The following is a 26949-nucleotide window of genomic DNA, read 5'->3' as shown; positions in this document are numbered from 1 at the left end:
AACATTTGTTTAAGTCACAGTGACTTCCACATTGTCTAATCAAAGGGTCAGTTCTCAGTTCATGTAACCATTTCACACAGCTGAGTCATTCCCTCCCTTGAAACAAGTTTACTTGGCTTCCAGGCATCAGTCTTCCTTCCTAATTTCCTCTTTTTTCACTTGTTACTCTGTATTGGTCTTATTGATCCTTCCTGTTCATTCCCTTGACCTCCAAATGGTAGCTTTTCCAGTGTTTAGTACTCAGATTTTTTTTTTTTTATTTGACAGAGTTACAGATAGTGAGACAGAAAGATCTTCCTTCCGTTGGTTCATCCCTCAAATGGATGCCACAGCTGGTGCTGCGCTGATCCGAAGCCAGGAGCCAGGTGCTTCTTCCTGGTCTTCCATGCGGATGCAGGGGCCCAAGCACTTGGGCCATCCTCCACTGCACTCCCGGGCCACAGCAGAGAGCTGGACTGGAAGAGGAGCAGCTAGGACTAGAACCCTGCGCCCATATGGGATGCTGGCGCTGCAGGCAGAGGATTAACCAAGTGAGCCATGGTGCTGGCCCCCTCAGCTTTCTTTTCTACCTGTACTTTAGAGTCTTATTTGGTCTCATGATTGAAAATTTCTATGTGGATGTTGCTTGATTTAATTATCTTCAACTTGGGCTTTTTTTCCCTAGAACTTTAGACTTGCATATCAATTTTTGGTCTTTTTTTTTTTTTCATATTTATTTATTTGGAAGGCAGAGCTAGAGACCTGGGTTGGTAATGGAGCAGCTGGGACTCAAATCGGTGCCCATATGGGATGCTGGCATTACAGGCAGCAGCTTAAACTGCTGTTCCGCAACACCAACCCCTTGATCTGTTTTTTTTTTTTTTTTTTTAATAGAATTTACTATAATCTACGGCAGGGTCCTAGTCTCTAGAATAGTCCCTGGTCTTTTTTTTTTTTTTTTTAAATTAATGTATTTGTAAGGCAGAGTTACCAAGAGGCAGAGGCAGAGGGAAAGACAGAGGTCTTCCATCCACTGGTTCACTTCCCAGATGGCTGCAATGGTTGGGGCTGCGCTGATCCGAAGCCAGGAGCCAGGAGCTTCTTCCTGGTCTCCTACATGCATGCAGGGGCCCAAGGACTTGAGCCATCTTGTACTGCCTTCCCAGGCCATAGCAGAGAGTTGGATCAGAAGTGGAGCAGCTGGGACTCGAACCAGCACCCATATGGGATGCTGGCACTGTAGGCGGCGGCTTTACCTGCTATGCCACAGCGCCAGCCCCGTTCCTGGTGTTTAATGGGCAGTGAGTGACTGAGTCCATAATGGCATTCCAGAAAACATTCTTGACTGAGATGTTTATCCTAAGAATTTTAGTAACAACCGCCCACCATAGTAAGAAACTCTAGGTTAATGTATTTACATATTAAAAAGATGAATTCACTTGACACAAATTGGGTATCTACAAAATGGTTTGAATAGTTTCATATAGGAGAAAAGGCTAATGAACTCAAATCTGTTGCATCTTTTACTTGGAAATTTTGTGCACTCCCTTGCTATTTGGTATTTAGAGGAAGTGAACAAAACATTTGTTGTGCCATCACCAGACATTATTTTTGGGGGTGTTTGGAGGAAGTTGGTGAAGGTGCAAACTGTTTCTTCACATCAGACTGTATCATTAGAAGATCCTATTTTTCTAATCTCCTAGTGACTAAAATAATTATTCTTTATAATTGATGATAATATTCTGAGCCTGAAAGCCACAGAGAAAAATAAAAAGTGACTTTGTTTTTTAGTAAAGGTACTAAAACCCAACTGAACATATGATTTAAACAGATGGCAGAAGAAATAAATGCCTGTGCAGAGTGGAATCACAGATCTTGAAGGATAGCCAGTCACCTGCTACTGCTCACACTATGTTTAAGATGTGTCAGATTAATTGCATTTTTTTTTTTTTTTTGACAGGCAGAGTGGACAGTGAGAGAGAGACAGAGAGAAAGGTCTTCCTTTACCATTGGTTCACCCTCCAATGGCCGCTGCGGCCGGCGCACCGTGGCCGGCGCACCGTGCTGATCTGAAGCCAGGAGCCAGGTGCTTCTCCTGGTCTCCCATGCGGGTGCAGGGCCCAAGCACTTGGGCCATCCTCCACTGCCCTCCCAGGCCACAGTAGAGAGCTGGCCTGGAAGAAGGGCAACAGAGACAGAATCCGGCGCCGCAAGGCAGAGGCCGCAAGGCAGAGGATTAGCCTATTGAGCCGTGGCGCTGGCCTGATTAATTGCATTTGTAAAACACACCATATTCTCTCACATCTCTGTACTTTTATACATCCCCTGTCTAGTCTGGGATGACCTTCCCTTTGATTTAGCTTTATCTTCTTCAGGATGCTTCCCTGATCTCCTTGCTCTGAATTCCAGCAGTTTTGTTTCTTTTCTTCTTCTTCTTTCTTAATGATTATTTATTTATTTGAAAAGCAGAGTAACAGAAAGAGAGAAAGAGAGAGAGAGAGAGAGAGAGAGAATTCAAAATCTTCCATCCCATGGTTTATTCCTCAAATGGCTCCAAGAGCCAGGTCTGGGCCAGGAGCCACGACCTCCATCCAGGTTTCCCAGTGGGTGGTAGAGGCCCAAGTACTTGGGCCATCTTAAGCTGCCTTCCCAGGTACATTGGCAGGAAGCTGGATCAGAAGCAGAGTAACCAGGACTTGAACTAGCATTCTATTACGGACGGCCAGCATCACAGGCAGAGGATTAAAATGTGCCACAAAACCTGCCCTGGAAGTTCTGTTTCTGTCTGAAAGACCTTGTACCTACTTTATTACATAAATTATCAAATATTAATTTTCTAATGCCATTCCTCCCAGATGCTAATTCAAATAAACTAGTTTTTTATCTCTGTGTCCTTATTTATATAGTGTCTGACATTAGTCGGTATTGATTAAAATTTTGTTGAATAGGGGCTGGCATTCTGGTGTAGCAGATGAAGCCACTGCACACAGGCCTGAGTCCCATATGGGTGCCAGTTTGAGTACCAGCTTCTCCACTTCCAATTCAAGTCCCTGATACGGTGCAGATGAAGCAGCAGAAGATGGCCCAAGTGCTTGGGCCCCTGCAACCACGTGGGAGACCCAGATGAAGCTCCTGGCTCTTGGCCTTGGCCTGGTCCAGCCCCAAACATTGAGGCCACTTGGGAAGTGAACCAGAGGATGGAAGATCTCTCTGTCTCTCCCTCTCTCTCTGATTCTGCTTTTCAAATAAAAAATGAATAAATAAAATAAAAATGTGCTGAATAGGGGCCAGTTTAAACACTGAACCAAAAAGCCCCTCTGTGAGCTTTTTAAAGTACTCTCCTCTGGGGCCAGTGCCGTGGCTCACTTGGTTCATCCTCTGCCTGCGGCGCCGGCATCCCATATGGGTGCCGGGTTCTAGTCCCTGTTGCTCCTCTTCCAGTCCAGCTCTCTACTGTGGCCCGGGAAAGCAGTGGAGTACTTGGGCACCTGCACCTGCGTGGGAGACCTGGAAGAAGCACCTGGCTCCTGGCTTCAGATCAGCATAGCTCTGGCTGTAGCGGCCATTTGGAGGGTGAACCAACGGAAGGAAGACTTTTCTCTCTGTCTCTCTCCCTCACTGTCTAACTCTATCTGTCAAAAAAAGTACTCTCTTCCACTAAGTAGACTGAGATCCTGAAAGCTCTTCAAGTTTTTGGGAGTACATGTCCTAGATAGAGGTAGGATGTACTAAGACAGTTTCTACTTTTTATTCTATTTTTAGAGAGGAGGGGGTGGGGGATATGAGAAAGATCTTCTGTTCTTTGTTTCATTCTCCAGATGCCCACAACAGCCAGGTCTGGGCCAGGCTGAATCAGGAGCCTAGAACTCCATCCTGGTCTCCCACTTGGCTGGTAGGGTCCCAAGTATTTGAACTGTCACCTGCTGCTGCCCTGGGTATGCATAAGCAGAAACCTGGTGCCGGAAGTGGAGTGAGGAGACAAACCCAGACTCTCAGATATGGGATGCAGGCATCTTAAATGGCACACGCCTACTCTTATTTATTTTTTAGAGGTAAAAGGTTTTTTGTAATTTTAATTTATCTATTTGAGAAACTATTTAGAGAGAGACAGAGACAGAGAGAGAAAATGAGAGAGAACATTCCCACTCACTGGTTCATTCCCCAAAGGCCCATACCAGAATTCAGTGCCGGTCTTCTCTGGGGAAGGCAAGAACTCAATTACTGGAGCTTTGCACAAGCAGGAATCTAGAATCAGGAGCGGAACTCAAGGCACTGCCATGTGGGCATGGGCGCTCTAACAAGTGTTTTAACACGCCTCTCTTCTATTTTGAACAAACTTGTACTTAACAAGTCAGTGTTGTTCAATTATCAGTTGAAATGCTTTATTTCTTAAAAGAATTCTAAAAAATGATTCAAATAGTTTTATATTCTAAATTTGGTATTTTAATCTTGGATTTAAAACTCATTTTTCCTTCTCATATTTTCTCTTAAATAGGCAAAGAATATATTTTCACAGAGTGTGTTGAAAATTAGGAAAATCAAGGGTTCTGGTTTTGTCAGGTGCAGTATTTAGACTGTTGTTTTGATAAAATCCAGTTGCTCTGATATGGCTTGAAAATACTTGTTCCTTTGGAGTATAATTGCAGGGCAGAAACTGCGGCATAGGCAGAAATTCACCATAATGACTTGAATTGGTTTTATACAGAATCATCTGGGGTTTCGATAGTGACGTAGCTGTACGGAGTGTCTTTGGGTCCAACATACATGAAAACACCGGATTGCCAGGGTTCACACAAGGGGGTGGTGGTTCAAGTTTCATTTCTGTGTCTGAATTGGAAGCTGAAGTACAGTTCTTATCCTGAAAGATAAACACACAATAATTATAAAGTTCTTACAAAAATTAGAATTACATGTAGCCCTATCATTCCTGCTTTTCAGAAACCCTGTTTCTCTTGAGGGCACTGCAGGCTGCCTGAAAGTGACACATGCCTGTACAGAGCAAACCTGTTAAAAGTAAGTGTAGGATAGCCATTTCACATCGTGTATCAGAAAGAGGAGAATTTATCAAACCATCACATAGGAAAGGGACAATCTGTAATAAATCCTAGTTGGAAGAAGTACAGCTCAGTTTTAAAGTAAGAAGGAAAAAAGACAAATATTCAAGAGATTTTAGCCTTGTGGGAGCAACCATTAAGCAAATAATTACATAATTAACAATAACTACAACTGTCATAAGTGCTATGAGGAAAACTAAATATGAGATATCTGTGAAGACATATGCAGGGTTCTGTCTTAGTGTCAAGGGCTAGGGTAGACCGTGAAGTTTCATTGAACCTAAGCAAGGAAAGAAAAGATGGAGGTGTGAACAAAGGGCCAATAAGAATAGCTGAAGGCAAGTGAGGCTGGGTGAGATGAGACTGCAGATAGGGCCAGATCTCCCAGGGTTTCATTAACAGTGCCGCGACTCTGAAGCTCTTGAAGGGTTTTAGGGACAGGCATGCCATGATGTAACATCATTTTCAGGAAGGTGACTTTGGTTGCTGTTAGATACTTGCGGGGATGTGGATGTGGAGAGAGGCTGCAGTCGTCTGTGTGAATGATGAGTTATAGTAGGGTTATAGTAGGGTCTAGAGACGGGGTAAGTAAAACATCTGAAACATTTCAGAATTAGAATTCATGGCCGGCACCGCCAATCCTCCGCCTGCAGCGCCGGCACACCGAGTTCTAGTCCTGGTCGGGATGCCAGATTCTGTCCCGGTTGCCCCTCTTCTAGGCCAGCTCTCTGCTCTGGCCCGGGAGTGCAGTGGAGGATGGCCCAAGTGTTTGGGCCCTGCACCCCATGGGAGACCAGGAGAAGCACCTGGCTCCTGGCTTCAGATCAGCGTGGTGCGCCGGCCGCAGCAGCCATTGGAGGGTGAACCAATGGCAAAGGAAGACCTTTCTCTCTGTCTGTCTCTCTCACTGTCCACTCTGCCTGTCCAAAAAAAAAAAAAAAAAAAGAATTCATATAATCTGGGGGTTGATTAAATGTGGGTCAGGAGGAAGAGGGACAGATCTACAATGGATCACAGGTTTCTGGACAAAAGGGCTGGTAAGGTTATCATTTACTGTAGTTCAACATGTTTTTAAAGTTATATTAATAAGGATGTTTTATATTTATTTATTTATTTGAAAGGCAGAGTTACAGAGCGTGTAAATATATATATATGATGAAAAATTTATATATGATGAAAAAATCTAAGTGGGACAGACAATACAGTCCAGAAGTAGACCTTGTTTATCATTCGTTAATGATTCAGCAAGCACCTCCTGAGCATTGGGTGCCTACTGTTTGCCTGCCAGTTTCTGAGGCTTACATTTTATTGTACAGAATACTGTACCACATGGTGACTGTGGTTAATAATAAGGTTTTATATCCTTAAAACTTGCTATGAGCTCTTTCCCTCTGAGCAGCAGCAGGGCAGGCTGGTGCAGTCACGGCCAAGATCAAGGCTCAGGACCTGCATCGCTGAAGCAGCTGGAGGACCTGAATGTGGAGCTGTCCCAGCTGCACATTGCCAAAGCAACAGGCCACGTGGCATCCGTGCTCTCCACTGAGCTGTCCACCAGTCCACCGCCCGTGTTCTCACTGCCATTAACCAGACCTAAGAAGAAAACCTCAGGAAGTTCTATAAACACAAGACGGAGAAGCCCCCAGACCTGCGGCCTGAGAGGATGTGTGCCGTGTGCTACTGGCTCAGCAAGCACGAGGAGAAGCTGAGGACCACGCAGCAGCAGGAGCAGCTCCACCCTCTGCCAAAGCAGAAGGTCAAGGCCTGAGCCCTGTGGTGCCAGTAAAAACACAAATGTGCAAACAAACCTGAAAGCTTGCTAGCACAGTAGATTTTAAGTATTCTCACTACAAGTAAGTTATGTGTGAGGCAATGGATGTTGATCCACTTGATTTAGCCATTCCTCAGACGTACATGATCCAAAACATGTTGTATACCATAAATGTACAATTTCATTTACCAATTTAAATAAATTACAAAACAGAAATGGATGGGCAGCTGGCTCAATAAGTAATGTAAGGAATTGGTTAGAAAAATAGGCCTTCACCTTCAAATATCAAAATAAAGTTCAGGTTAATTTAAATACTATGTCATGATAGAAAAATTTTAAGAACTTCACGGTAGAAAAACTAGAAAGTAGGATGATATTTTTATCCCCTGAAAAAGGAGAACATGATATATTTATTTTTAAGATTTATTTTATTTATTTGAAAGGCAGAGTTACAGAGAGAGAGCGAGCGAGCGAGCTAGCGAGAGTGCTTGTATCTGCTGATTCACTCCCCAAATGGCTGCAAGGTCTGCCCAGGACTGGGCCAGGTCAAAGCCAGGAGCCTGGAACTCTATCTGGTTCTCCCATGTTGGTGACAGGGGCTTAGGCCAGCTTCTGCTGCTTTCCCAGGCGCATTAGCAGGGAGCTGAATCAGAAGTGGGGCAGCTGGGACTTGAACTGCTGTGTCCATATGGGATGCCCGCTTTGCAGGCAATAGCTTAGCCCTCTGTGCCATAACATAGGCCCTGACATAATACATTTAAAAGTGAAAAAAAAGAAATTAAACGTAAAAATTATAGTTAAACAAGATTATAAGATAAACAACTGAGGGGATGTTGGGCTGCAACAAGTTAAGCTGCTGCCTGCAACACTGATCCCGTATCAGAGCACTGGTTCCAGTGCTGGCTGCACCACTTCCAATCCACCTCCTTGCTAATGTTTCTGGGAAAGCAGTGGAAAATGGCCCAAGCATTGGGGCCCTGCTATACCCTCAGGGGAGACCAGGATGGAGTTCCTGGCTCCTGGCTTCAGCCTAGCGCAGATCTGGCTATTGTGGGCTTTTAGGGGCTGAACCAGTAGGTGGGAAATGTTTATGTCTCTTATTTTTTATTATTTTACAATTTATTTGAAAGGCAGTGTTAGAGTGAGAGAGAAAGAGAGAGATCGAGAGATCTTCCATCCGCAGGCTTACTCCACAAATGGCCGCAACAGCTGGGGCTGGGCCAGGCCGAAGCAGAGCCTCCTCCAGTTCTCCCATGTGGGTACAGGGGCCCAAGCACGTGAGCCATCTTCTGCTTTCCCACGCCTGTTAGCAGGGAGCTGGATGGGAAGAGAAGCTGAGACTCCAGCCAGAGCCCGTAGGCGCATCTGCATCTAACCCGCTGCACCACATGCAGGACCTTCTCTGTCTTAAATAAAAAAGAAATAATAAAAAAAGAGCTGCGAATTAAGAGATAACCTCAGATCTCTTCTATTAATGCCAGTTAGACTATACAATTGAAAGTTTATAAATGTAAAACAATTTGTAAAAATAAGGCAAAATAAGGTAAAATGTAAGAACATAGACATGATAATCATGAGGCAAAGAAACTTTTCAGAAGCACTTAAATAATTTTGACAGATATGTTGGATTACTTGATGGCTTTTTGAAAATGCAATCCCAAGAACGTTTGCTGCTGTCATTCTGGAAGTGGAAAAAGCTTCTTGGTCTTATTCCAGTAAATTTCCTTAGTGGAAATAGTGGCCTTATAATTTACAAAGACTTGAAGTGTTCGGTTATTCTGTTGTTTTGGTATTGAGCTGAGAGTTTACAATCTTTTGCCTCAGAAAAATCTGGTAACTGGTCAGTTCTTAGGAATAGATCATGATTTCATGGATAATTATTTTTTTGGAACTTCTGGTTGTCACTATCCCAGCCACCTTTAAGGCCTTCTTCATTCCTCTGACCCTGCTAATTAGCAACAAAATCTATTAGTGTCCGTCTAGTACTAAAGGAGTTGTTACCTAAAACTAGGTATCTTTTCTCCACCCTATTGTTGCTCTCTGGGGCAGTGCTTCTGGTATGTTAATGTGTATGTCAATTACCCATGAATTTTACTAAAATACAGACTTCTGACTGATGTGGCCCAAAGTCTACATTTCTGAGAAAGCCCCAGGTAACACGCTGCTGGTCCCTTGCTCATATTTTGAGAACTGTGCTACACAGTTGTTAGGAAAGTGGACACAGGGGTCTGTTTGGGGTGTTGCCAAATAATCAACCTCAAGCAGGAGCTGCTCAAGCGAAGCTCCCCTTACTGGTGACAGGTACAGGAGGCAGGGGGGAGGTCTAGTTCTCTGAAGAAGGTTGCCAGAGTTTTTATAGCAACAGTTAGGGAGTGTCCAGGATGTAGAAAAGGCGGGTGTGGGTGGGAGGACCCTTCTTTCTTGTAATATACAGATAGGGTGTGAGAAAGAATGGAACAGGAGGCTTTTTCCTGCTGTCACAGCACAAATCTTCATCCATTGTATGTTCTAAAGTCATATTCAGACTGATTTTCTTTGTAGGTTTCCTAATCTGTGGTGGTCTGGCTCCCTCTGAGTACAATGTTATAACATCCCTGGAAATGCTTTATGTTTCAGATTCTCTGCCCCTGTTCCTATGCCCCCCCCCCCCTTTTTTTTTTTTGCCTAAATCCTATTCTGTCTACTAAAGATGTGACTGAACTGTGGCCAGGAGCTGAAGAGGCCTTTGGGAGGCAGGCTGGCTGTAGGGGGTGTGGAGAGATAGAGTGCTATAGGGGCATGTAAGAGCGACAGCTTCCTGGATTACAGGTCAACCAGGTTAACTGGGAAACTTTTAAAATTTGTGTGTCTCCTACTGTAACAGTTATAAAAAACACAGGTTAGGTGTTTTGGTTTCTGATGTTGGCGGTGGTACCAGCACTGTGACCTTGGTGAAACTGTTTTACAAGGACTCCAGTTCCTTATGTACAGAGAGATGGATTAGATAGATGGCTTTGTTTCCTCATCTGAAGACTCAGCTGCAAGGGCTCTCCAGGTAGAGCAATGGGAAATGAAATGGTCTTATTTAAGGAAAGCATAAAGCAAAGTGTATATTTACTTGTGATAAGGACTTTAATAAGTGTACTCTGTGATGTCCATGTCCAGGGGTGGGGAACATCTGGCCCACAAGCCCTATAACGCCCATAGCATCATTTGGTCTGGCCTTGGCAAGGCAACTGCAGGCAGGACTCAAAATTCAATGCATCTATAGCAGGCTAATTTTTCAGTTGACAATTTTGTATATTCAGATGGTCCTTGCAGGCAAAAAGGTTCCACATCCTTGATACACAAATAATTCTGGATGTTAAAAACAAAAGCAAAGATTTGGTAGTCTCTGCAGTAGTTAACATCTAAATCCCTTGCAGATCACATATTGTTAAGGTCACTAGGTCAACATGAGTACTAGAGGCAAAAGATAAATGGAAATATCTGTGCTGTTAAATGAGGGAAGAATTATAGTAAGAAATCAACATTTACATATCAAATGCCTTGCCCTGTTCAGTAGCCTGGTTGGTGGCTCCCAGCCCTCTCCCTGGGGGCTGCTTAGGGGAAATCTCATCTGCCTTTCACCACAGTGTGAGGAGTCAGGTGGGTTAATAGGGTGGGCCCATTAGAATTTGGGGTATAAAATATTTGCTGTCTTCCCCAAGGTTATCTTTAGCAACAACAAAATGTCTGCCCTCCTTCCTTAGGAATCTCCAAATTTGCCAGGAGAATAGCAAGGGGGTGGTGATTTCATCCTCCTGAGCTCACAGTTTATTGTGAAAACAAGTTACCTATCCCACCCTTCAGGATGGTTTATCTGGATGGTAAGTCCAGATGGTTTCTCTTTATCCAGACAAGATAAAGGATTGAAAATCAGGCTTCAGGTTTTGTCCCTGCCTGGTAACTGAATGCCAATCTGATTGTCAAGTTTTTTGTTTTTTTTTTCCTTCAAAATTGTACTTAAAAACCCCAGTGCTATGAGGTTCTTTGGGGGTTTTTTCCTCTCTTGGAAGCCCCACTCCATGCTGCTCTGGCTGGAGGTCTTTGACTCTAATAAATCTTTTAAAATCCCTCTGCTGTCCACTTGGAAATTCTTCTTCCATGTGAGACAAGGAACCGAGGTAACAGGAATTTCTCTCAAGTTCTGGGAGGTAGTCTACATCGAGAAGCCCTCCGCCCAGCAGTGTTCCAGAAAGGAGGTACAGGAAGGAGAGCGGGCCCACACCCAACTCTAAATGCAGACTGGGCTCTCAGTTCTTTACCTAGAAGCCCACCTGGTCTCTGAGGCGTACACTCCATTATTTCTCTCTCTCTCTCTCTCTCTCTCTTTCTTTCTTTCTTAATTTTTGACAGGCAGAGTGGATAGTGAGTGAGAGAGAGAGAGAGAAAGGTCTTCCTTTTTGCCATTGGTTCACCCTCCAATGGCTGCCGCGGCCGGCGCATTGCGCTGATCTGAAGGCAGGAGCCAGGTGCTTCTCCTGGTCTCCCATGGGGTGCAGGGCCCAAGGACTTGGGCCATCCTCCACTGCCCTCCCGAGCCACAGCAGAGAGCTGGACAGGAAGAGGGGCAACCAGGACAGAATCTGGCGCCCTGATTGGGACTAGAACCCGGTGTGCCGGCGCCACAGGTGGAGGATTAGCCTATTGGGCCGCGGCACCAGCCTATTTCTCTTTCTTTAAATTTTGCCAGCATGCATACTGGTTCCCTCTGTCTCACGGCTGAATTCTTTCTTGCTCAAACACAAGAACCTCAGAGCAGTCAGTAACATTATGTCTAAATAACCTACTAGTGATTGGCAGGGTGTTACTGTGACTTTTTGAGGTTTATTTTAATAGAAGACTATATCCATTAAATTTTTATTCTTTTTCTTTCAAGACTTTTCTCTTTCGTGAGGCTGAAATTTTTTAAAAATTCTCCATCTTGAAGACTAGCCAGCATATAATCTCAGTTTCTTCAATTCTAAAATGGAGATAAGGATGTTTACTGAGCTATTATGTCAAGCCTAAGAGAGAACAAAGCCTTTTTTGAGTTTCAAGTTTGGATCAGGTTAAGCTAGGTCCTTTTAGTAAAATCCAGTTCACTCTGCATTCCTGGGCCCTTTTAACACTGCAGAAAAGTTAAGTTTCATAATGTCATGAACCTTTTTGTTTTGAAATCTCGAATTTAAATCTGCAGCCCACTTTTTTTTTTTTCCTTTTATTTATTTATTTATTTTTGGATCAAATTTGACTACCAACAGAGTGCTTGGAGTAGCAGCCCAAGGCAGAACTGTGATTACTTTGCCACAGTTCTCAAAATGTCTGGGTTTCTGCAGCACACGGGAAAGCTTCAAAGGTACAAAGAGTCCCTGGGAGTGGTTAGGAAAAGTACCTCTAATTTACTTTTGGGGGTACTTAGGCAGGTTGCTCAGAGAAAGAGTGGTTTTTTTCCCCCTTTATTTTGTTGTCAATACTATCTCCTTCAGTTACCAAGGATTCTTGTTGCATCAAAGCACCCTTTTTGCTACTGGTTCTAAAATTTAATGAGCCTTGGCTCAAAATGCAATACAGGAGAGGGCAGTTAGCCTAGCATTTCAGATGCTTGTATCACGTCTACGGCCATACTACTCTGAACACGCCCGATCTCGTCAGATGCTTGTATCCCGCATCCTACATGAGAGTATGTGACTTTTTTTTTTCTTTTTTGACAGGCAGAGTGGACAGTGAGAGAGAGAGAAAGGTCTTCCTTTACCTTGGTTCACCCCCAATGGCCGCTACAGCCGGTGCACGCTGATCTGAAGCCAGGAGCCATGTGCTTCTCCTAGTCTCCCATGCAGGTGCAGGGCCCAAGCACTTGGGCCATCTTCCTCTGCCTTCCCAGGCCACAGCAGAAAGCTGGACTGGCAGAGGGGCAACCAGGACAGAACCCGGTGTGCTGGCTCCGCAGGCAGAGGATTAGCCTAGTGAGCCTCAGCACCGGCCTAGTTTTGTTGTTAAGATTTATTTATTTTATATGAAAGGCAGAGTTACAAAGAGAGGGAGAGACAGAGATCTTCTGTCAACTGGTTCATACTTCCAAATGGCCACAACAGCTAGGCGTGGGCCAGGTGGAAGCCAGGATCTTCATCTGGGTCTCCCACATGGATGACAGGGGCTCAAGTACCTGGGCCATCTTCAGCTGTTTTCCTAGGAGCATTTGTAGGGACTCAATTGGAAGTGGAGCAGCTGGGACTTGAACCTGCACTTGTATGGGACGCTGGTGCTGCAGGTGGTGGCTTTACCTGCTATGCCACAACACCAACCCTGCATAAGTGGTTTTTATTTCCATTTTCAGCTCCTGACTCCAGTTTTCTGCTTATTCAGACCCGGTGAAGCAGGGAACTCTGTGTGTCTCTCTGTCAAATATATACATTAAAAAATTTTTTTTTTCCCTAGGCTCTAGTCATGAGTTGCCAGGGCTATGGAAGCCTTTAGGGTTCGCCGACTTTGATCTTATTCCGACAAGGTCATAGTCAAAGTGGAAGTTCTCTCCTCCCTTCAGAGAAAGGTACCTCCTTCTTTGATGGCCCCGTTCTTTCCACTGGGATCTCACTCACAGAGATCTTTCATTTAGGTCTTCTTTTTTTTTTTTTTTTTTTTTCCAGAGTGTCTTGGCTTTCCATGCCTGAAATACTCTCATGGGCTCTTGAGCCAGATCCGAATGCCGTAAGGGCTGATTCTGAGGCCAGAGTGTTATTTAGGACATCTGACATTCTATGAGTCTGCTGTGTCTCCCACTTCTCATGTTGGAGATTACTGATGCCATAAACAAGAGTGTCAAATTGTTAAACCAACAACAGGAGTCACTGTGTACTTACGTCTCATGTGGGATCTGTCCTTAATGTGTTGTCCAATGTGAAGTAATGCTATAACTAGTAATATAACAGTATTTTTACACCTTGTGTTTCTGTGTGGGTGCAAACTGATGAAATCTTTACTTAGTATATACTGAATCAGATCTTCTGTATATAAAGATAATTGAAAATGAAAAAAAAACAACTTGGTGTTAAATTGGAAATTGCATAGAAAATTAATCAATTCTTAAAAAAAATCATGTAGGATCTCTGTCCTTAATGTGCTATACATTGTGATTTAATGCTATAACTAGTACTCCAACAGTATTTTTCACTTGGCGTTGCTATGTGAGGGTAAACTGTTGAAATCTTTACTTAACATATACTAAACTGATCTTCAGTATATAAAGAGAATTGAAAATGAATCTTGATGTTAACGGAAGGGGAGAGGGAGTGGGAAAGGGGAGAGTTGCGGGTGGGAGGGAAGTTATGGGGGGGGGGAAGCCATTGTAATCCATAACATGTACTTTGGAAATTTATATTCATTAAATAAAAGTTTAAAAAAAATTTTTTTAAAGTGTAACAGAAAAAACCCAAATCTAGTAAAAACCAAAGACAAATTAGTGGATGAACTTTGTTGTAATAATTTTTACCACAAAATTTGTAAAAATTTAGTGTATCTAAATCTTCTAGACCTCCAAGATAATTCATATATGTTTAGAGAGATTCAGAAACATACTTTCCATTATAGACCCTAAAATCAGCTTATTTTATCCTCATCAGATCTGCTGTTCTTCAAATGTGGAGTCCAAACTGTAAAATCAGAATTAAAATGCAGTGAGTGTGGCTAAAAGCTAATTGCGGATCTCCTGCTTCTGCACATATTAGCTTTGCTTGCTAATGGCTAAGGGTGTGTCTTATGAAATTATGTGGGCCCAAATTCCCAGGAACTAGGTTGACCGAAATGTGTCCTTCACTGTTATCTTACAACCATATCTTGGATCTGTTATTGGGTTTGTTGTTGTTAACTGTTATCTTACAACCATATTCTGGTTTTCCTCTTTATTGTTCACTGCATACCAGGGGTCCGGTTTGAAATTGTGAGCCCTAGTGGACAGAACACTATAAAAAGCTGCTGTTGGGGGCCGCACTCTGATAAGGAATGTTGGTCCTGATCGGTGGCTGCTCCCGATCGGTTACCTTGCCTCTCATTTGCTTCTCATTTTCAATAAATTTCATGTGTGACTGTCACTGGTTTTTGTAACATTTTGTTTTAGCTGACAAGTGGATGCAACACAAACTATCTGCAATTAAAAAGAAAGCAAGAGGCCAGCGCTGTGGGGCAGTGGGTTAACGCCTTGGCCTGAAGCGCTGGCATCCCATGTGGGTGCTGGTTTGGGACGCGGCTGCTCCACTTCCTATTCAGCTCTCTGCTATGGCCTGGGAAAGCAGTAGAAGATGGCCCAAGTCCTTGGGCCCCTGCACCTGTGTGGGAGACCCAGAAGAAGCTCCTGGCTTCGAATGGGCACAGCTCTGGCCATTGCGGCCAGTTGGGGACTGAACCATTGAATGGAAGATCTCTCTCTCTCTCTGCCTCTCCTCTGTGTAACTCTGACTTTCAAATAAATAATCTTAAAAAAAAAAAAAAAGGAGAAAGCAAAACTAATTCAAACAATGTGAAAGGGTTACTTAACATACCATGTTAGCAACTTAAGGATAAGGTTAATTAAAATTGCAAATACCTTTTAAAAAAAGTCTTAAAATTAGCTCATTGAAATTACATTTCAGTAGTATTCTAAAAATCTGCATATTGGTGATACCAGCTTTCTTACTAATTGTCAGATTCTACTCTGACTTTCCAAAGTGTTTTAGCATAAACACATTTATATATATAAGAATATAAATGAAAACAAGGCACTGAATAATCAAATGTATGTTATAGAAACTCTACTTACAGAATTTTTTTTTTCTTTTTTGGTGTTTTGTCAACAATTGAAGTTAATAGGCATATGGGTAACACAAAAGAAAAAAAAGTTTAACTTCCAGGCCACTTTTTGTCTCTGCTCATGCCCACCTGTTAATTTTTCTTAAACTTATGTTGCCACAACTGAAGGACAGACTTTATTCTGTTTGCATTAAATGGTGACTTAAGTGCACCATTTCCCCTCCTCCCCCACATGCATTTTTGGCCAAGGCACAATGTAAATCAATGCAAATTTAAGGGACATTTGCCTAGTTCAGAACCATCGCCGGTCTGCAGTTGGAGCACCGGTTCTTAGCATTCCCCAATAGTCTTTACACCAGGAGAAGCAATCGTGGCTTAATAAAACCTTCATTTACATTGGTAAATGCAAAAGCTCTGTGGTTGCCTAGAATTCTTTGGAGGCTGGGGTGGGTGGGAATAGGTGGTGCCTCAGATTATATCAAAGAATATCAAACAACAATCAAAAACATTTAGTCCTCTGCTCAGACCCACCCAGTCGGTGTCCGTCATTGTCGCTCCCTTTGTAAATTCTTCCGGCAAATGTAAATCTTCTCTTGCAGTAGATGGCAGAGGACCGGCGAGCGCCCCGGGAAGTGGCCTTTTACTTGCACCTAATTAAACTAGAGAGGAACTATTGGCTGGATCAGTGAGCATAAACCGATCCGCCCGATCCAGGCAGCTTTCCGAGTCCTCTCTGGTGGCGGCAGCTCGTCTCCATAGCAACCGGCCGCGGGCGCCGGGGCCCGGATGTTGTGAGGCTCCGCGGCCTCCTGGCCCGGCTTCCTGTAGCCTCCCCGTGGTGAGCTGCACTCCTTTCTGGGAGTCGTAGTTCTTTACTCCGCCGCTGCCTGGGATGGATCCGCCAATGGGACTACGAGTCCCGGCATGCCCTGCGGAGGCTTGCCGGCCGCCGCCTCCCGGCTGCGGACGCCCGAGAGCAGGTTGTTGTTTTTATGAGAGGCGTCACTGGCGCCTGGAGCTGTGACTGCCGCCACCGTGACAGCCAGTGCCGTCTGGCGAAGGTGGCGCTGCCCCTTCAGGTATGACTCTGGGCGAGTTCAGACCCCGCGAGAGGGTTTGGGGCCGACTGTCGGGGCGCGTGGACGGCACCCTCGGCACGGCAGCCTCCCTGGACAGCGGTGCGGTTTCTCTCCTGGGAAGGGGCTTCTCGGGCGGGCACTGGACCAGCTGGCGCTTGGCTCGGGCGACCGCCTCGGGACAGGAGTCCGCAACCCTCGCGGTCCGAGCTCACCCCTGGGGCTTGGGGCCGGGTGGTCCTGTAGACTCCACGCCTCGCGCGCACCTCGGAGCTGTGCTCTGGCGTGGGGCAGCCGACGGCCCCCGGGGACCCAGGTTTCGCTGGGTAGTTGTGGGGCGCTTCTCGGTCTCGACTGATGGGAGTCCATATGGTAAGATGTTGTGTGCGTCAGCCCGCCGAGTTTCCTGCCGGCCCATCTTTTTTGGTGACGTTTGAACCCCGTGATGCCAGGAATAGAAAGATTAAGTGTGAAATAATGCAGCTGCGATTTCTGCTGTTGCGCCAGCCTGGTAATGATCAAATCGCTGCCCCTGCACTTCTCCCCTCAACCCGCCTTTCTTAGCGTCCATCTCTTAATTGATTTGGCGTGGTCAACAGCTGACCCACGCAGGCCCTCGTGTGCGTTTTCCGTGTTTGTCTTTAATTATAATGCATCTCCGACGCTCTTTCATCGGGAGCGTCGATTTTAAGGAACCCAGACAAGGAAGATAACTTTGTTTAGTGGTGAAACTGCACTGTTCCGACTTAGACTTGGTGAAACACGGAATTGAAAGACGGGCTTTCTTGAAGCTCCTGTAGGTGTAGCTGCTTAGTACCGCTGATTTTAGGCTAATTTGCCTTCTTCACATGCACTGTTATCAGCGCATATCTTTGGTTTAAGGTTTGCATCTTGCTACGCCCCACTCCTCCCAGGGGCTATTTTTACACACAAAGTGTGAATGGTTTACTATTTTTTCCTGAGCCTGTTGTGGAATGGTGGAAGGGATGGAGAAAGTGAGATTGTTTTAATTCATGATTTTGACCTCTTTACACTAAGAATGGGGTGCCAGTCAAAAGAGTTTGAAAAGAAACTTATTCCTGAACAGTATTTTAAGAGATGTGGCAAATACTCATTTTTAAATGAAAATTGCCCAGAAAGGAGTGTAGTCCCAATTTTGTGAATTTAACCATAGAACAAGTGATTATATTTCCATTAAAAATAAGATGTAAGAGATATTTAGTTATAAAAGTGGTTCTCTAGATGATGAATGTTAAATAATACTTTCTTTTTTACTTTCCTGTATTTTCTAATTTTTTTGTAGAAAATTTTTAAAAAGAATGTAATTCAGTTATGGACTTTTTAGACATTATTATAAAAAGCAAATAATCACTACTTTGAAACGCAGGCCACAACAGTAAAAACCATAGAATCCTTGTTGTTGCATCCACAGATCATGTGAATTTAAAATTAAATTATTTCGGAGAGAAGGGACAAGAAGTGAATTAGTTGTATTGGGAAGAAGAAAAAACAGGTACAACAATGATTCCTAGCATTTATGTGTTTTCTTTTTGTACATTAAGAGACAAAATTGCTTAGGTTTTCTTCAGTTAAGACTTGGCAATCTTGATGATTCTAAATCTATCAGGTAACAAGATTGAGACTATGAACCTACTGAGAGAATCTGGATGTAGCAGCGTTTCCGGTTTATTATTTGTAAGAACTTGATGGTGGAAATAAAGACATTATGATGGGATGGGGCACATTTTGAGCTTGTTAACATTGAATGACTTTGAGTGCTATATGTGATATTTGGTGCTGTGTTGGTGTTTGTTTTATTTTCTATTATGATTGTGTTGTATATATACAGGTAACATAATTCATTATTTAGCCCATGTTTTGTCTTCTGTCATGAAGCAAGGACCACATTGTCCCGTAGGACCACTCTGCATTTTTGCTATTATCAGACTTAAAAAGTAGAGGTTTACCTCATTGCCAAGTGTCCATTAATTCTTAACATATATGTTTCTAAACTTTCTGGGGCCATTTTTCAGGCTGTTCATACTTTATTTTGTTAGGTTGTCTTATTTGGAGCTTACCTTCTCTCTCCCAGATTTCATTTCTTTTCAATATCATCTACTTTTTAATTGTATATGTTTTGTGTTATCCATTCACAGATCATAAACAACCTTTGTAGTCAGTTAACATGTTTACTAACTTGATCCACAGTATTGGCTAGGTTGTACTAATTGTATTCCCACCCAAGTTAAACTTTTAAAAAAACTTAGGGGTGAATTACTAAAATCATGGAAATAGTAGTTTCTGAAATGTTGAGAACAAGGACCCAGCAGTGAGGCCTATTAACCCTGAGGTCATTTAAAACAGAAAATGCAGACTCATCTAACAGTGCAGAACTACCAGGGTCTAAATTGTTTGTGTGTGTGGTTAAGATGAGGAAGTTGCTATAAAGTGATAACAATTACACTTTCAAGAATTTCCTTCCTAACAGATCTGCACATCTGACTAGATAAAAACAGTTTTAAAAAAAAGTTGGTGTTAAAGATCTTTCCCAATGTGTAGCACCCAGATGAACTTGTTAAAAAAAATCATCTCAATTTGAATTCTGAGATGAAGTGTATAAGTATAATATGGGAAGGACTGCAGCTGATAGATTTATGGATTTTTCTAAAAAGCAGGATTAATGTGTCAACAGCTTTTTAGCAGCCTATAGCGTTTTCCAAGGAAGGATGAGAAAATTGAGGTTTTCCCATGAGTCAAATGAAACCCCAAGTAAAAAGTTTCCTTAGTCTTTCTCCATAACTCGTTTTCCTTCTGAAATGTTACTTCTGGTTTATATTGGCCAGCATGATGAAATGGGGAAAGTGCTTTGGATTGGGAATCAGAGGATGTGTAATGATGTTGAGCAGGGAGTTTATCTTAGGAGTCTCCGTTTGTTTCCTTTGTAATCTATAATAGCCAGTTGCCTTACTTCATGGGGTGTCTGTGGAGGTCAGATCAGATGTGAAGATGAAAGCACTTTTTAAGTGGCAGCACACAAAGTATTATTGGCTGCAGAAGCGATATTTACATAAAGCATCTTCCACATTTGAAGTATGATGTCTTGATGTGCTTCAGACTGGGAATCATGATGAAAAAGAGTCAGATGGAGGCTTCCTTTGATTTCTTGGTAGAGCTTGAAGGAAATCTGGCTCCTTTCCTGACAGTGACTTTGCACTCTGCGGTGTTAAAGGTCCTGAAACTGCAGTGTGCTTCTAGGGTTTGGCTTTAGTTTTTGTTTTAATTTCACATCTAAAAGTTTAAGATCATCAACCTAGTTTAACAGTAGGAAGTGTCTCTTGTTTTTATTGTTCTAACATGGACTTTTAAGTTGATTTCATGAACAATTAGACTAAATTGAATATGAAATCCCAGGTATTCTGAGAGACACTTTGCATGTGTAAGAGTTAGATGCTACTTCAGGCAAAATCATCCGTAGCTGTTAGAGCATCTGATTCTTGAGATGCAATACTTAAGTTAACAAGTCTTTTTTTTTTTTTTTTTTTTTTTGACAGGCAGAGTTAGACAGTGAGAGAGACAGAAAGAAAGGTCTTCCTTCCATTGGTTCACCCCCCAAATGGCCACCACAGCCGGCGCGCTGCACTGATCCGAAGCCAGGAGCCAGGTGCTTCCTCCTGGTCTCCCATGCGGGTGCAGGGCCCAAGCACTTGGGCCATCCTCCACTGCCTTCCCGGGCCGCAGCAGAGAGTTGGACTGGAAGAGGAGCAACCGGGACAGAATCTGGTGCCCCAACCGGGACCAGGACCCGGGGTGCAGCTGCCGCAAGTGGAGGATTAGCCTAGTGAGCTGTGGCGCCGGCCAGTTAACAAGTCTTATAGAAACAAACTAGTAATTTTCTATAAGGTATTTATTTTTTCTTAAAAAATATATTTATTTATTTGAAAGGCAGAGTTACAGAGAGACAGAGGCAGAGAAAGAGAGATATCTTCCATCTCTGGCTCACTCCCCAAATGGCCACAATGACTGGAGCTGAGCTGATCCTAAGCCGGAGCTAGGAGCTTCCTCTGGGTCTCCCACGTGGGTGCAGGGGTCCAGGGGCTTGGGCCATCTTCTGCTTTCCCAGGCCATAGCAGAGAGCTGGAATGGAAGTGGAGCAGCTGGGACTCTTCGGTGCCCAAAAGGGATGCCTGCACTGTAGGCGGCGGTTTTACCTGTACGCCACAGCACTGGGCCGCATACAAGAAAATTTTAAGGACTTTATCAAAGAAAATATAGATAAGTGAAAATAAAAGGCAAGAAGTACATAATGTATCTTGGGTTGATAATGACTGCTTATGTAACTAAACTGATAACATCTTTACTAATTAACTAATGTCATTACTAGAAAATAACAATGGGTACATATTTAATTATTCTGTGATAAGGTATATTAACTTTAACAAATGGAAAGCAACAAAAATTTATAAAACCCCTTTGTTTTGTAGTTTTGCTTCCTAGAAGTAGAAGACAGCAGGAAGAAAGTTGGAGTGAATTATCCTTCTGTAAACAAATGTTTAAACAAAAATAGATCTGTATAATGAATTTATATATTTTGTTTTGACTGGTAGAGTTTTAGACAGAGAGACAGAGAGAAAGGTCTTCCTTCCGTTGGTTCACTCCCCAAATGGCCGCTACGGCCAGTGCTGCGCTGATCCGAAGCTGAGAGCCAGGTGCTTCTTCGTGGTCTCCCATGTGGGTGCAGGCGCCTAAGCGCTTGGGCCATCCTCCACTGCCCTCCCAGGCCACAGCAGAGCTGGGCTGGAAGAGGAGCAACCGGGACTAGAACCTGGCGCTCATATGTGATGCTGGCGCTGCAGGCAGAGGATTAACCAAGTGAGCTACGGCACTGGCCCCATGAATTTATATTTTTATTTATTTATTTTTTAAAGATTTAACAGGATCTGTTCCCGAACATGTGCTGTCTTTCTTTTTTTATTTTTTAAAGATTTATTTATGCGAACGTCAGAGAGAAGGAGAGGCAGAGAGAGAGAGGTCTTCCATCTGCTGGTTCACTTCTCAGTTGGCTGCAATGGCCGGTACTGCGCCAATCTGGAGCCAGAGGCTTCCTCCAGTTCTTCCCATGTGGATGCTGGGCCATTCTCTACTGCTGTCCCAGGCCATAGCAGAGAGCTGGATCAAAAGTGGAGCAGCCGGGACTCGAACCGGTGCCCCCATATGGGATGCCTCACCGTAGGCAGCAACTTTAACCACTATGCCACAGCGCTGGACCCAAATTCATATTTTTAACAAGTAAAAGTAAAAATTGTTTGAGTATAGAGGGAAACAAAGAGCCATCACCCAGTAGTTTCACTTATTTATCTGTAAAAGGGGAAAGAGGCTACCAGGGCTCCAGTGTCCCATTGAGGGCTCTTTGTAGCCTTGGCTACCTTGTATCTTTAGCTCTTTCAGGCTTTTCCACAATTAGTGGGAAAGAGTTCTGGAAAGCCAGCAGTTTTCTCACAATGAGTATGCCTGTGGAAAGAATATTTACATACTATAGGATCTTAATTTTCTTATGGTGTTTTGAATTCATGTTGTTTACTTTATTTCAAACTTTAACATCAATATATGCCTTCTTTTAGATTGAGGCAATCAGTTACTTTTTTTTTTTTTGACAGGCAGAGTGGACAGTGAGAGAGAGAGAAAGAGAGAAAGGTCTTCCTTTTGCCGTTGGTTCACCCTCCAATGGCCGCCGCGGTAGCGCGCTGCGGCCGGCGCACCGCGCTGTTCCGATGGCAGGAGCCAGGTGCTTCTCCTGGTCTCCCATGGGGTGCAGGACCCAAGGACTTGGGCCATCCTCCACTGCACTCCCTAGCCACAGCAGAGAGCTGGCCTGGAAGAGGGGCAACCGGGACAGGATCGGTGCCCCGACCGGGACTAGAACCCGGTGTGCCGGCGCCGCAAGGCGGACGATTAGCCTAGTGAGTCACGGCGCCGGCGCAATCAGTTACTTTTGTCTTCAGATATGGCAGTAGTTCGCTTTTGTTTCCCAATTTGAGGTACATTACATCATAGAAGGAAGCTTAAGAAACAGTTGTTTGCCTACTCATTTCTCTTGCAGAATTGATTTTCTAAATCAAGTGTTAATTTGCCATATAACAATATTGCTGCCTCCGATAAGGTGAACTCATTCCTCCTTTTCTTGATTTTTCTAGATTCCTGTCTTTGTGATGATTTTAGGGTTTTCCTACTCCCCAGCAAAGCTAGGAGAACCTGCTTATTACTGTGGATAGGTTCTGTTTACATTCACCTTTGTCATGGAGTAAACGGGACTTGGGTGTACAAACTCATGCAGATATTTAAGCCCTGAAGTCTTTTTTTTTTTTTTTTTTTTTAAAGCAGCTCACTGATTCGTTTATTCATTTCACAATTCTATGATTGTGGCAGGTGTGGTTTTCCTCACACCCTTCCAGCAAAGCTGGCTGGTGATGGCCATGGTGGGACTGGTACCTTTCGAAGCTTTTATCAGGGCTCCTGATCCTCCTGGTAGACCTAGGTATAGTAGGGCTTCATGTGGAGTCAGCCATTTTTAATAAAGCTTTGAAGCATCTCGGTGCAGACTGCTGTCCAGGACCCACCAGTGCCCACAGCCAACGACTCCATTTTTTTTTTTTTTCTAAGATTTTTTATTTGAAGATCAGAGTTACAGAGAGATAGAGGGGGAGAGACAGAGAGAAAGAGAGAGGGGGCTATCTCCCATCTGCTAGTTCACTCCTCAAATGGAAGCCATGAACTTCCAGTCTCCCCTGGTGGTGGCAGGGGCACAAGCACTTGGGCCATTTTCCACTGCTTTTCCTAGACCATTAGCAGGGAGCAGTATGGAAAATGGAGCAGCCGGGACTTGAACCGATGGTTTATGTACTGAAGCCATATGGGACGCCAGCATTGCAGGCAGTGGCTTTACCCACTACGCCAAATGCTAGCCCTCAAGAAGTTAGTTTTTTGAACTGAGTTTAGCCTCACTTTGCTCTCTGTCTCCTGGTTTACCATGTGATTTCTCCTTTGCATGTGTCACCTATTGCCAGGCTTCACCAGATGCCAGACTAATGGGGCCACCCAGTGTTGGACTGTGAATCTCTATAACTGAGGTCTTCTCAGTTATTTTAGTTAAAGTAATAAAAGACTGATTAATCAAACTTTCTTCATGAATATAACCAAGGAATAGGACAGCCATAGGACCTACATCTTGTTGCTGTAATTGCTGTGCTGTGAACTCACTCAGAAGATTTGGATTATGTTTTCATCTGCTACCAGTTTTCCGGTGTCCTGGCTACTTTATTGCTGATCCACCTCCCTAGGTTAGTGGCCTAGGGAAAGCAATGAAAGATGGCTCACATACTTGGGTCCCTGCCACACATGTGAGACACCTGAGTGAAGCTCCTGGCTTTGGCCTGGCCCAACCCTGGTTGCTGGAGCCATTTGAGGAGTAAGCCAGCAGATGGAAGATCTCTCTCTCTCTCTCTGTCTCTCCCTCTATTTCTTTTAAAATATTTTTTTTATAAAAAAGTTGATTTTATTTATACTAGTAATTCACTTTACTTAAGATTGGGTATTTTATCATTTACAAATGTTTTTTCTGTTGATTATAAAAAGTAATAAATGCTCACTAAAAATTTAGCAGAGACTTTCACATGTAGTTTTAGGTTTTTGAGGGGTTTGAAAGAATTTTTTAATTATATATATTGCTAACATTATATAGGATTTTATGTACATGTCTATTTATATATTTTATTTGGAAGGCAGACAGAAAAATCGTCCATCTACTGGTTTACTCCTCAAATGCCTGCAGCTTCTGAGACTGGGGCAGGCCAAAGCCAGGAGCCATGAATTCCATCCAGGTCTCTTACCTAAAAGTGCAGAAACCCAAGTACTTGAGCCATCACCTGCTGCCTCCCAGGGCTGTGCATTAGCAGGAAGCTGGATTGGAAGTGGAGTAGCTGGTACTCCAACTGGTGCTCTGAAATGAGATGCCAATGTGGCAGGCAGCAGCTTAGCTCACTGTTTCGCAACACTGGCCTCAGATAAATCTTTAAAAAAACAGGGCTGGCACTGTGGTGTGGTGGGTAAAGCTGCCATCTGGAGTGCTGGTGTCCCATATAGGTGCTGGTTTGAGTCCTGGCTGCTTCACTGCCAATCCAGCTCTCTACTATCGCCTGGGAAAGCAGTGGAAGATGGCCCAAGTACTTGGGCCCTTGGAACCATGGATCGGCCCAGTTCTGGCCATTGCAGCCAGTTGGAGAGTGAACCAGCAGATGGAAGAACCCCACCCCTGCCCTGCCTCTGCCTCTCTGTAGCTCTGCCTTTCAAATAAATAAATCTTAAAAAAACAGTAACAACAAAAGACATGCTAGAAGTATAAAACACACTTTAGGTTTCAGAGACTCAATATTTAAAAAACGAATGCAAAAATTTTTATGAAACGTTATGTGAGTGTACTTCAAAAAGTTCATGGGAAAATGGAATTAAAAGGTAAGTTTATTTTGGAGCAAATAATTTTTGAATCTGCATAGTTTTTCTTCATAATAAATATGTTCCATTAATTTTTGTTTTTTTAAAGATTTATTTATTGAAAGGCAGAGAGAGAAAGAGAGAGATATCTTCCATCCACTGTTCACTTCCCAGATGGCTGCAATGGCTGGAGCTGGGCTGGTCTGAAGCCAGAAGCTTCTTCTGGGTCTGCCACATGGGTGACTGGGACCCAAGGACTTGGGGCCATTTTCTGCTGTTTTCCCAGGCACATTAGCAGGGAGCTGGATCAGAAGTGGAATAGCTAGGATTTGCACCAGTACCCATATGGGATGCCAGCACTATGGTATAGTGGGGAAAGCCCCCATGTTTCTCACCTTTTAACTCCGAGATTATTTATTTCAAAGTACTTTTTAGAAATGTGAATTTGTGGGGCAGTATTGTGGTGTAACAGGTTAAGCTGCTGCCTGCAATGCCGGCATCCCATATGAGCACCAGTTGGAGTTTGCATTGCTCTACTTCCCATCCAGTTCCCTGCAATATGCATGGGAAAGCAGCAGAAGATGGCCCAAGTCCTTGGGCCCCTGCACCCATGTGGGAGACCTGGATGAAGTTCCTAGCTCCTGGCTTCAGCCTGGCCATTGTGGCCTTCTGGGGAGTGAACTTGTGGATGGAAGATCTATCAAGTTCTGTCTGTAACTCTGCCTTTCAAACAAATACAATAAATCTTTAAAAAAAAAAAAAAAAAGGAATGTGAATTTGTAACAAATTACCATGAAGCCCAGTGACAATTACAGTCTTAGATGTTTACTTAGACAGTAAAAGTCTTTTTTTTTTTTTTTTTGACAGGCAGAGTGGATAGTGAGAAAGAGAGACAGAAAGGTCTTCCTTTTTGCCGTTGGTTCACCCTCCAATGGCTGCCGCGGTAGGCGCGCTGCGGCCGGCGTACCGCGCTGATCCGATGGCAGGAGCCAGGTGCTTCTCCTGGTCTCCCATGGGGTGCAGGGCCCAAGCACTTGGGCCATCCTCCACTGCACTCCCTGGCCACAGCAGAGAGCTGGCCTGGAAGAGGGGCAACCGGGACAGGATTGGTGCCCCGACCGGGACTAGAACCCGGTGTGCCGGCGCCTCTAGGCAGAGGATTAGCCTACTGAGCCGCGGCGCCAGCCTTAGGCAGTAAAAGTCTTAATGTGGCTTTCCTCATCATTCTTTTTCATTGTGATAAAAACTCATCAGGAATCTAAATATCTGTTAATAGGGAAGTAAAATTCATTTCTGAGTATTTTTAAAAACATAATTTTCCTTTTTTTTCCCACAAGGGAGACACTAACTCCTTAATGGAGAGCATGTGATTTTTTTTTTTTTTTTAAAGATTAACTTATTGGCCGGCGCCGTGGCTCGATAGGCTAATTCTCAGTCTGTGGCGCCGGCACCCTGGGTTCTAGTCCCGGTCGGGGCACCGGATTCTGTCCTGGTCGCTCCTCTTCCTGTCCAGCTCTCTGCTGTGGCCCAGAGTGCAATGGAGGATGGCCCAAGTGCTTGGGCCCTGCACCCACATGGGAGACCAGGAGAAGCACCTGGCTCCTGGCTTCAGATCGGTGCGGTGGCCATTGGAGGGTGAACCAATGGAAAAGACCTTTCTCTCTCTCTCACTGTCCACTCTGCCTGTCAAAAAAAAAAAAAAAAAAAAAAAAAGATTAACTTATTTATTTGAAAGGCAGAGATAGCAGGAGAGAGAGAGAGATCGAGAGATCTTAAATCTGGTTCACTTCCCAAATTGCCACAATGG

The 26949-nt window shown here is 43.9% G+C and overlaps 3 protein-coding genes across 6 annotated transcripts in view; 2 read left to right on the top strand and 1 right to left on the bottom strand.

The window, feature by feature from the left end:
• The window catches only part of DNAAF4 (dynein axonemal assembly factor 4), an 84272-nt gene extending 71175 nt beyond the window's left edge, over positions 1-13097 (top strand). The window contains exon 10 of the mRNA XM_062205958.1: positions 12516-13097. The gene's annotated coding sequence lies outside the window, so the exon portion shown is untranslated. The remainder of the gene's footprint in view (positions 1-12515) is intronic.
• On the bottom strand, positions 4423-16541 carry PIERCE2 (piercer of microtubule wall 2). Its single transcript, XM_062205965.1, has 2 exons — positions 16114-16541; positions 4423-4837 (listed from the first exon to the last, which is right to left on the bottom strand). The coding sequence occupies exons 1-2, from the start codon at positions 16129-16131 to the stop codon at positions 4490-4492; spliced, it is 366 nt and encodes a 121-aa protein (XP_062061949.1). The 5' UTR covers positions 16132-16541; the 3' UTR covers positions 4423-4489.
• Positions 16526-26949, top strand: part of CCPG1 (cell cycle progression 1) — a 90541-nt gene continuing 80117 nt past the window's right edge. For 2 of the 4 annotated variants that reach the window (XR_009867319.1, XM_062205955.1), the window contains exon 1: positions 16526-16661. The gene's annotated coding sequence lies outside the window, so the exon portion shown is untranslated. Of the gene's footprint in view, positions 16662-18150; positions 18172-26949 lie in introns of those variants that run through there. The other 2 variants (XM_062205954.1, XM_062205953.1) reach the window with 2 other exon arrangements.

Source organism: Lepus europaeus, chromosome 11 (genome assembly GCF_033115175.1).
Source record: "Lepus europaeus isolate LE1 chromosome 11, mLepTim1.pri, whole genome shotgun sequence".
NCBI lineage: Eukaryota > Metazoa > Chordata > Mammalia > Lagomorpha > Leporidae > Lepus > Lepus europaeus.
The sequence above is the reverse complement of the archived record's forward strand: the minus strand, read 5'-3'. Positions and strand labels throughout refer to the sequence as shown.